This window comes from Jaculus jaculus, chromosome 18, assembly GCF_020740685.1.
Source record: "Jaculus jaculus isolate mJacJac1 chromosome 18, mJacJac1.mat.Y.cur, whole genome shotgun sequence".
Lineage (NCBI taxonomy): Eukaryota > Metazoa > Chordata > Mammalia > Rodentia > Dipodidae > Jaculus > Jaculus jaculus.
In genome coordinates this window covers 24,238,986-24,250,177 of record NC_059119.1, presented here as the reverse complement: position 1 = coordinate 24,250,177, position 11,192 = coordinate 24,238,986, and the positions used below count along the sequence as shown (strand labels likewise).

Genomic DNA, 11,192 nt, shown 5'->3' with positions numbered 1-11,192 from the left:
GAGAAATAAAGAACGGCATAAACAAATATGCCAAGATGACCCCGCTTGACTGAAAAGGAAAATTACAGTCATTATAAGGGAGTACTTGCGAATTACTCCTTAACACAGCAAGGGCCACTGTCCAACTTATTAATGAAATTCTCACAATTTCTCATATATACATATTTGTAAAAATACTTGTATATCATTTTGGATTAATATGATGGTATTCATTATATCAACTTTTCACATCTCATTGCCTAATTATCATAGCTAATTAGGAAATTATAAATTCTCTATTTGTATGTAAAATTTTATAACATTATTGCTTCAAGAATATTATACACATGGAATGCTTTAAGACGATTTTTAAATATATTTAAGAGAGAGGGGGGAAGAAAGGAAGGGAGATTGAGAGGAAAGAATTGGCATGCTAGGGCCTCTTGCCACTGCAAATGAACTCCAAATGCATGTGCCACTTTGTGCGTCTGGTTTTATGTGGGTACTGGGGACTCAAACCTGGGCTGGCGGGCTTTGAGGGTTAGTGCCTTTAACTGCTAAGCCATCTCCCCAGCCCTAAAATGATTTTCAAAGTAATTAAAATGACATTTTTCCCCCCTGTACACAGTTTAATACAGATACTGTTTCATTAGATATTATGTATTGGCCTAGTATTTTCCAAAGATAAAGCTGGTATTTTATTTAAATGGAAACCAAGGTACAAGCCTGCTGGAATCAGTGAAAAGGCAAGAAAATACTGCTCAATTTCTACTCAGTAATCATGGGTTGAGTATGGTGTGTGTGTGTAAGGGTAGTAAATCAAATCAAGTATCTGAGCTTGAAATTAAAATTAAGGAAATAAATAGCATCTTATGTTTGTGGAGAAAAGATGTCAGAGAAAACAAATTATGGAAGTCAAAGTGGAGAAGGACAAGAGAATTGTTATAATTATGAATTTTATTTTTATTTACTATGCCATCATTTTCAGGAAGGAGACTTTACATCTGGTTTCATAATTCATTTTACAGGCAAATTCTAATATACATTATGTACTCTGAACTGGTTTATAAATCAACAGGAAAAACAACACTGCAGATATTATTTCTGGTTTTAGTTAGTCATGACGTAGACACTCGGGAGTCATGACACAGACTGTAAATTCTCAAGGCCAGCATCGTTTCACTGTGGCAGGCAATGCTCCACAGGAGGAAGGGGCAGCTTCTCCCAACAAGGTGAAGACATAATATTTAACCAATAACATTATAACAGAACCCTCGTAATCAGATCCAAATGTATCCTCTCAAGCTGCGGCAGCAGGAAACTTAAAGATCAACAGAAATAGAACCCAGGCATCAGCATTAAGAAAAGCAGCAAGGCCATCATACCCACAGATAACATAACGTGTAGTAGACATGACAGCTACGATTGTCTTCAGAAGTGTGCACAAGCATGCAGACGTAACCACCTGAGTTAACTCGGTGACAAGAGCTAACGGTACAGGATGGAGAGAGAGCAGAAATGGTGCTGCAGCCTTACTGACCTTCAGTGCAGGACTGCTTGACCCCAGCATCCTGGAGCTCAGAAAACCAGCAGCACAACTCTGCTCAGAAAGCAGGAGTGCACCTGGGACAGGAGCATCGCCCACGTCACAGGATCTTTAGGACTGATGGCTATGGGGGGGGGGGGGGACACACGACACATTCTCTTTGATGAGTTGAGTGAAATAATTCAAGGAACAGTGAACACTGAAAGAGAACTCAGTGCTATAATGAACAGACTAATATGCCAGAGAGATGATTTCATGAAAGGCTGTACTGATTCTATGAAAGGCTGTACTGATATTTTCATACAGCAGCAAATACAGAGAAAGCCAGTTCACTCAACAAAGCCACGCCCAGGAGGCAGCATTTTGATATTTCAGGCACAACTCCAAGCAATTAAGCTCATTTAAAGTGCATATCTGATATTTTCTTTCATATTCAGATTTTCACTTGTTAAAATGCTTAGTAACTTCTCTAATAGCTATATAAATACAATGAACAGTAGTCTATAGGCCTGGAAATATTGCACAAATGAAAAAGAGACTACAAAAGAAAAATAACAGAAGGATGGTCTCAGTTGTTATAAACAGCCTATGTCACACAACTCTATAATTCATCATTTAATGTCTTAAGACCACCTGTCCCTATACCAATAAGCATCTTAGGGCAAGCTTTCTTTTAAAAAGCTTGATATACAACCGGATATGTTGGCATACACCAGTAATCCCAGCCCTTAAGAAGTTGAGGCAGGAGGATTGTGAGTGAATTCAAGGTCTGTCTCCCTGGGCTACATACATAGTAAGACTCTGCCTCGACAAAAAACAAAAATATTGAAATGCATCCCATTAAAAGCCAAGTATTTATTTCCATATACTTTCTCTTTCATAAATGTGAAACTTAACCAACCCTTCCCTGGGACTTAGAAGTCATGAGCTTCACCATCTGCATGGACAGAACAACAAGCAGGTGATCTAAGGACGAAGGAGAGGACGCGGCTCGCACGGACTTACACAAAGAAGAGACAGATTAAGCAACTCTGGAAACTCTATTCCTCAGCAGTGCTACGTGCTCACACCTGTAACAGGCAGACCACGCCTGCAGCGGTTAGAGAGAGCTGCAGGCAACACTTCGTGCTGTTTCTGAGGCATACTAAACATTTCCTCTCTTTATCTATTACGCTTCAGAATCCTATCGATGAGGCCGGGGGATGCAGCTCCAGCACCGAACACAAGTGCGACCTGGCACTCGGGAGGGACAGGCAGAAAGATCAGAGGTTTAAGGTCATCTTCGGCTACACTGCGAGTTTCGAGATCAGCCTAGGCTACACATGAAACCCTGACTCAAAACACACACACACACACTACACATACACATGCGCGCACACACATGTGCACAGACGTGGGGCAGGAGGGAGGAGCCTATTTCATGTTAAAATTACGAAATAAAGGTACTGAGAAGCTTAACTAATGGACAACATTTCTGCACTAGTGGGGACAAAAATCAGAACAAACAAAGTACTGCAGTCAACATTTCCACATAATACACAAAACATTTCCCTCAGATTAGATAGAGGGTTAAAATAAATTAAAAACGTAAAACTTTTCCCTAAGGATAAAATCAATCTGTAAAAAAATATTTCCTAAGACCTATACCAAGTGCAGGTCAATCAAAACCCTACTAACTCATTAGCACACGTTCCTTTAGGAAACAGACTGTGACAGCATCCAAGGTGCATGTCATCAACTTCCTGTCTTCTTTAGAGTGAGAAAGCACGCGTCCCACATGGAGCTGCAGCTGACTGGCTTGATTACACACACGAACAAAGAGGTGCTTCCTTCACTGATAGGCGTGACTGCCTCTACACCGACAGTTCCTGACTGTGTGCAGGCCTTTCTGAACCTGGGCCCCTCTGTGGCAGAAGCACTTGGCTTCTTTGCCCGTGAGTGAACCCAAGACAGGCTTGTACCACTGAATGGCTGATTTGCCTGAAGGGTCTGAGTGCTGAGGGAAGATGGCATCAAAAGGGTAGCAAACACCACTTTGGAAATTTCTACTAAAGCACCTGAGACATTCATTTGTTCTCTTATAAAAAGGGGCAGATACTGTTTGCCTTGTGCATATTTTAAAGGAATCTCTAGAAATTTGACTGACTTTTTGGCCATGACTCTTTGATACAATTGACTTTGTAAAATTATCTGCCTAAAAATATTAACTTAAACTAAATCATGTATGGGGGACTAGCCTGAAGACAACATGATGTGGGAGAACATAAGTTAAACTGACTGAACTATTTGGCAAGTGACTTATAGAGCATAACTGGATTCCTGAACATGGCCATTGGAGGAGGGTCTCCGAGCTGCCTTCTGTAATGCATTAAAATAAATAAGCACACTCCCTTTGAAATACTGCTTAGTGAAATACAATTCTATTTGTCTTTCCAAATCTACTTTTCAAGTAACTGTCATTCAAACATATACCAATAAAGGAAAACCTAAGAAACTCATAAAAGCAAACTTATGAATTCAAGCTTTCAAGATATTCTTAAATTTACATTTTTCCTCAAAATATTTAACTTATTGTTCTATAGAAAATAAGCTTTAAATCCCTATGTATGGGACATTTATATCCCATCAAACTTTTGTGCAAATATTTCAAGACCATTATTCCAGTCTTCAGATATTAGCAGAAAGTCAATAAATATAAATATTTCAATAAAGATTTCATTTAAAACGTATGTTATGAAACCTTAGAACAGCCATGATGGATCCATACATCTACAGGGTTCAAAACTGAACTGTCAGCACAGCTCCAGCATGAGCACAGGTTACAAACAATAGGCTGCCAGGCACCTGAAGCTCTTTACATTTACCCTGTAGCGATACAAGCAAATGGCCTGTGTGTGAACTAAGGGGCTAAAGCAACACAGAAGTGGTTGATGTAACATAATGAACATTGTCAGCCTGGAGAACTTGATGAATGAATAAGCATCAGGATCATCTTGCTGACGCCAGCAAGGAAAGCAGGGCCTTATCTCTAAACGCCACATCTTTACTCATCGTGCAGCTTTCGCATAGACCTCTTGATAGACACAACACCGGCTGAACTCTACTTGCAGACCACCATCTTCCACTGTCATCAGATGCTTAAGAACAGTAGCCATATTCACAGAAGGAACAAGCGAAACGGATGGGGTTCTGATAACCACAGCTAATAAAGACCACGACAGAACTAAATCAGCAGCACACACGTCCTGACAGCCAGGTGGGCTGCTATGACTTCTCGGTATGCAGAGGGTGGACTCATGAGTACAGCCTTTGGTGGCCTCTGAAATGAGTAGGTACACTGTCTGTGTGTACCCGAGACAAGTATACTCAAACGATATGCACTTCAACCAGGACAGAAAATGGAAGAGCCAAGCTAGTAGAAGCTTCCACATTTTAATTTTAAGATTTGCAGGCTTTTAATGGAGCCTCAGAGGGTGTCACAGCAAACTGCACATAAAGCTATTACAGAACAGGGCATTTGTAAAAGACAAATAGGCAAGTGATGGCTGTGAATTCAATGGATCTTTGGTTTAGGAAGACGAGAATATCGACTGGAGGCCAAACAATCCCCAGAATGCAAACTGCCCTGTGGATTCTGCACGATTTCTCTTTGTCGTGCTAGTGGCCTTGGGATGCTGGTCTTGGCCTGATAGTTTTGGGGCTCCTGTCGGGGACCGCTTACTTGTTTTTGTGTGAAGGAGCCAGAAGGGGGGCGGAGCTTAGAGACTTTGAGATTATTTGCAAGATTGGTTTGACTAGATGTCAGCTGCAGTTTTGTTGAGTTACATGGTGTGATTGCCGGTGACTTTCTACAAGTGGGAGTTCTGCTTGGCGAGGACTCAGAATCTGGAGGAGGAACCAAAGAACTCAATGAGGATGGCTTTGAAAGCTGCGAGGGCTTGGGCTGAGGCAGGTGGCCCGCCGGTGGATACTGATGCCTTCCGATTCTCTTGCTCTGGTCCACTGGACTTAACTGGGGAGGAGACTGAAGAGGAGCAGGCGTAAACTGCATGTCACTGGCTTGACTCTTTGCCAAGTGATTAGGCTCTTGAGTGTCCGTGCTCACATTCGGGTTCACTGCAGAAGGTGCACTCTTTACCACACCCTCTGTGAACAGTGGGCTGGAGGAAAAGGGCTGGTCTTGCAAAGCACAGCTGTCTCCTTGCTGCAAGCCAAGTGTAAAGCTTCCATCTGGACACGGACCAGCTGGGCGCAGGCCCTGGACCGCGTGATCATTGTGGGCCTCGGTATGTTGTGGCTTGATTAGTTTTCCCTGGGCGTGGTCTGTAGGTCTGGGAAGGCTGCTGGAAGGCTGTAGTATTTGAGGCTGTTAAAATTAAGAACAACATTACCAACAATTTATCTTAGAACTCCTCCCAGAATAAATCTAAGTTAAGTCACAATTAGAGCACATTGATCCTTACTATGCTTTAATGGAAAGTATGGGGGGGGGTTCTGAAGTAAAAAATGAATTGCAATACTCAAGCAAATTCATGACATACATATAAAACTAATAATGCAAATAAAAAATGATACAGGCAATAAACAGTAAACAAGGTTTAAAATTAAACAGGGGAGGAGAAACCTTACAGTATTGATTTACTATAGAAAAATAATCCCAACCTTATTAGATTCGTCAAGTATTTACAACCTCATCTACAGAGAGTCCTAAGAGAATAATTTCTGTGGCACTCTGAGTTACCACCACTCACATTTATCAGGAACCTTCAGAATATTACCCATCTTCAGGTTTCTTTTAAAGCTGTATACCTTGCTGCTAAGTGCTGTACCTCTGTCAAGAATTAAAATTACCAACAGATAAAAAAAAAAAAAAGGTTTAGAATGAAAACTATAATGTTAGTTTATGTGAAATTCTACAGGTTTAAGAAGTTGTCAATACACTTAGGCCACCACGTGCAAAGCCTGAGCTCAATTCCTGGTCTCTCCTCACACCCCAGGATCAGCCTTTGCAGTGAGAGCCAAGACTAACACAAATATGAGACTGCCTAAAAGTGGAGCTAAGGCACAGAAAATCCCACAGCAGCAAGGTTCTCAAGGCCAGTGCGCCTCACATACCTGCCTGTAAAGCCGTGTGGTTACCTTCCACAAAAATTAGAGAAAGCATGTGACTTCCATTACTTTGGGGCATCTAGCAAAAAAGCAAACAAAATCCAAAAACAGCAACAACAAAAAAAGATGAATCTAAGCTGAACGTGGTGGCATATGACTTCAATCTTAATGCTTGGAAGGCAAAGACAGGAGATCACTGAGTTTGAGGACAGCCTGGGACTACAGTGTGCATTCCAGGTCTCCCTGGGCTAAAAAGTGAGACCATACTTTAAAGGGGGGGGGGGAGGGCTGGAGAGATGACTTAGTGGTTAAGCACTTGCCTGTGAAGCCTAAGGACCCAGGTTTGAGGCTTGATTCCCCAGAACCCACGTTAGCCAGATGCACAAGGGGGCGCACGTGTCTGGAGTTCGTTTGCAGTGGCTGGAAGCCCTGGCGGGCCCATTCTCTCTTTCTCTCTCTATCTGCCTCTTTCTCTGTCTGTTGCTCTCAAATAAATAAATAAAATAAACAAAAATTTTTTTTTAAAGATGCATCTTAAATTTATCTTTCTATGCCCTAAATAATTAAGATTCAAAAGAGGGCTCGAGAGATGGCTCAGTGGGTAAGGTGCTTGCCTGCAAAGCCAAAGGATCCCAGTTCGACTCTCCAGGCGTGCCCACATAAGCTGGTTGCACAAGGGGGCACATGTATCTGGAGTTCGTGTGCAGTTGCTAGAGGCCCTGGTGTGCTTATATATTCTCTCTCTCTCATATAAATAAGTAAATAAAAATATTAAAAAGGGGGGTCAGGGCTGGACAGTTAAGACACTTGCCTCTAAAGCCTAATGTCCCTGGTTCAACTCCCCCATGCATCTGAAGTGTGTTTTAGCAGTTAGAGGCCTTGGAGTACCCATGCTCTTTCTTTTTCTCTCTCTCCTCTGTCTCCCTCTGCTTGCAAATAAATATTTTTTTAAAAAGGGGAGGGCCTACTGGATCTGCCAAGACAGCAATAGGCTGCTACAAGTAGATAGTCATAGTGTATATACTTTCTATTTAATAACGTGAGCTAAAATGTCAGACTGGAAAAGCTTTGAAACACAGACGTTACGGGATCATTTTTCACTGGCAGTCCACAGAGAAGCCTGGGCGGTATCTCGGGACGTGGAAGGCGTGGAGCTGCTGCCACGCCCTTTGTGTTCTTTCACTTCTGACTAGCACTGGAAATGGCCTCGCAAGGTCAGCAGTGAGACTGAACTGTGGCCGGGTTGAACTGACCAGGACCAGGCTCTGATTAGAGATGGATGGTGGAAGTCTGCTTCAGTCATTTAAAAAACATTTTTATTTATTTATTTTTATATTATTTATCTATTTATTGTGGGGGAGAGAAGCAGACAGAGAGAATGGGCATGCCAGGGCCTCTAGCCACTGCTAACAAACTCCAGATGCATGTGCTGCCTTGTGTATCTGGCTTATGTGGGTATTGGGGGATCGAACCTGAGTCCTTGTCTTTGCAGGCAAGTGCCTTAACTGCTAAGTTGCAGGGGAGGAGGACAGGAAGAAGGAGAGAGAGAAGAGAAGACAGAGAGCAAGGGAGGGGAGGGGAGGGGAGAGGAGGGGAGGGGAGGGGAGGGGAGGGGAGGGGAGGGGAGGGGAGGGGAGGGGAGGGGAGGGGAGGGGAGGGGAGGGGAGGGGAGGGGAGGGGAGGGGAGGGGAGGGAGGGGAGGGAGGGAGGGGAGGGGAGGGGAGGGGAGGGGAGGGGAGGGGAGAGGAGAGGAGAGGAGAGGAGAGGAGAGGAGAGGAGAGGAGGGTGGGGATGGGCGAAGCAAAGCAAAATGGTAGCTAACAAAAATTAATTCATTCAGAGGGATATTATAATAAATTTAATAAAGCTAACTGTTGTAGCCTAATGCTAAATATTTCAGATTTAAAGGACAGTGGAAGCCAGGCATAGTGGTACACGCCTTTAATCCCAGCACTCAGGAAGCAGAGGTAGGAAGATCGCCATGAGTTCGAGGCTACCCTGAGACTACATAGTGAATTCCAGGTCCTCCACTAGCGTGAGACCCTACCTTGAAAAGCCCCCCCCCCCAAAAAAAAAGGACAGTGGGAAGATGGGAAGACTTTCCTCACATGTAAAGATAGTGGAAATTCTCAATCAATCATCACAGACATAAATAAAAAGTCCTTCAACATGGAAGGCATAAAATCACCACTCAGTAATCCACAGAATCCCCAAGGTGTCCTGGTTGGAGGCAGGAGGAATGACCATGCCCAAGTGATCACAGCCATCAAAAGGTCAACAAAAGGCAGGGCAGGGCCACACTAAAAAAGTAGTCTACCAGAGACAGGGGTGGGGGGGGTGAGAGCTGCACTAAATGTCAGCTTGCCTGGGGACCTGCTTTCCCTTTTCACACCCTTACACCTTCAAATATATCTGGATCCTAAGGCAACTTAGGACTTGAAAATAGCAGTGGAGCCAGGCATGGTGGCACATGCCTTTATTTAATCACAGCACTTGGGAGGCAGAGGTAAGAGGATTGCCATGAGTTTGGGGCCACTCTGAGACTCCATAGTGAATTCCAGGTCAGCCTGCACTAGCGTGAAACCCTACCTCAAAAAGCCTAAATAAATAAAGCAAGCAGCAGTAATTAAAAAAAATAAGCTGATTCTAACATGTCTAGTGCTTTAGAACAAGAAGGGGCTGTTTACAGCTCGGGGCATACAAAGGCATGCTTTTCTAATTAAGACAACGCAATGTTCTGGCTAGGACAGTCGATCCTCCAGAAGAGGTCTATCGTGACATACAGCTGTCAATTCGTAGTGCTGATTACTCACATTCCCCAACTAGCTATTTCTCATCAGAGACACATGGAACACAAAGAATCAGAAATGAGCTGCATATTCAGTGTCATAAAGCTCCATCTCCAACACTAAAAAGTTCAATTTCAGCACTGGGGAGGCAGAGGCAAGAGGATCGCCGTGAGGCCTCGAACTCACAGTGATCCTAACTCTGCCTCCTGAGTGCTGGGATTAAAGGCGTGTGCCTCCACACCCAGCTGAGAAGGTCTTTTTAAAAATAATGGCATGTTGAGTCTTTTTACCTGATGAGTTAGACTAAATAATTATAGAAGTAAAAGTCTAAACTATTTAATTACATTAAGTAAATCACTAATTTCAAAATGGTACACAATGTTTTATATTTCATTATAAATTTATTTTAGTAATATAATCTCCCTATCCTAAAATGAATGTTGTATTTAACTATAATCTGGGAAGTTGATTCCACTACTGTGAAGCAAAAATGTACTTTTCAACAATAAGAAGTTGCTATACGGTGAGGGGAGGCCTAAGGAGACAACTTGTTCTTCATATGTGGGTGACAGTCTACAGTCACATCATCCCAAATGTGCCCAACCTCATCTGGTATGTGGAGGGTAACGTGGAAGAGGCTTCCCACTCTGGGATGCACTGTCGTTAAGTAACTGCTGGCAAAGCATACAACAAGCTATGCCTAAGAGCTGAAAATCAAAACACTAAATCCCCAGCACTTACGTACAGGCAAGATGTTGCAATGCATCTTCACCTTGCCCTTCCACTACTGCTCTATCCCCACAAAAGATGCTTCTGCACACCTTTAGCATGAATCTATACGTAACAACTCCACGTCCTCATGAATAACAAAACCAATAGGAAGGAATACCAAAGGCTTCCCATTTCTTCAAGGCCTACTATGTACCATGTGCAGAATTAGCAGTGGAGAAACCCTGAACCGAGCACTGTATGAGTCCTGTGTTTAACGGACCTCCTCAAGTCGAAGGGAGGGAAACAGGGTGAGGCTGATTCCCAAGCTGAACTATATACGAGATCAAAAAGAAAGCACACAGCTGGCTGAAAAGGCACGGTGTTTGAATGTAATGTAATGCCCCTCACAGATTCATGTGTTTGAAGATTCAGTCTCCAGACAAGTGGCATTACCCGCAAGGTTGTGGAACCTTTATGTGAGAACAGGCCTTGAGTACTGTAGCCTGGCCTGCTGTTCTGCTACCTCTGTCTCTATCCTTCCTCCCCCTCCTCTGTTTCCCTTCCTCCCCTCTAACGTTTAATAAGGTAAAACTGAAATTTCACATGTTAGTAAATGGCAAAGGCAAACTGTAAACCACCAGAGAATTTTAGAAATTTTTATTTGGGGGTGTGTGTGTTTCCGGGGTCTCTTGCTTCTACAAATGAATGACAGATACATGCATGACTTTTTGCATCTGTCCGGCTTTATGTGGGTGTCTGATGAATCAAACTAGGGCCAATAGACTTTGTCAGCAAGAACCTTGAGCTGCTGAGCCATTTCCCTGGCTCCATCAGAGAATTTAAAATGCTGCATAAGACTTTACTATTCTGTGTTATTTGATAGTTGTTGAAAGTTCATATGTTTTCAGAATATACAAGCTACCCGGATGCTTATTTTAAGTTTTAGTAGATATAAAAGCTCCACAGATTAAATACCATCATCCATGTACTAACTTTTGGGGAGATTCCTCATTTTCTTCTTAGCTGATTCTCACCTACAGAAGAATGTGCAGACATCA

At 42.9% G+C, this 11,192-nt stretch overlaps 1 protein-coding gene across 5 annotated transcripts in view; it reads right to left on the bottom strand.

The window, feature by feature from the left end:
* Positions 1-918: 918 nt before the first annotated feature.
* The window catches only part of Ccser2 (coiled-coil serine rich protein 2), a 134,214-nt gene continuing 123,940 nt past the window's right edge, over positions 919-11,192 (bottom strand). For 3 of the 5 annotated variants that reach the window (XM_045137186.1, XM_004658007.2, XM_045137188.1), the window contains one exon: positions 919-5,891. In XM_045137186.1, the coding sequence (XP_044993121.1) occupies positions 5,079-5,891 (813 nt within the window). In that variant the 3' untranslated portion in view covers positions 919-5,078. The remainder of the gene's footprint in view (positions 5,892-11,192) is intronic. The other 2 variants (XM_004658008.2, XM_045137187.1) reach the window with 2 other exon arrangements.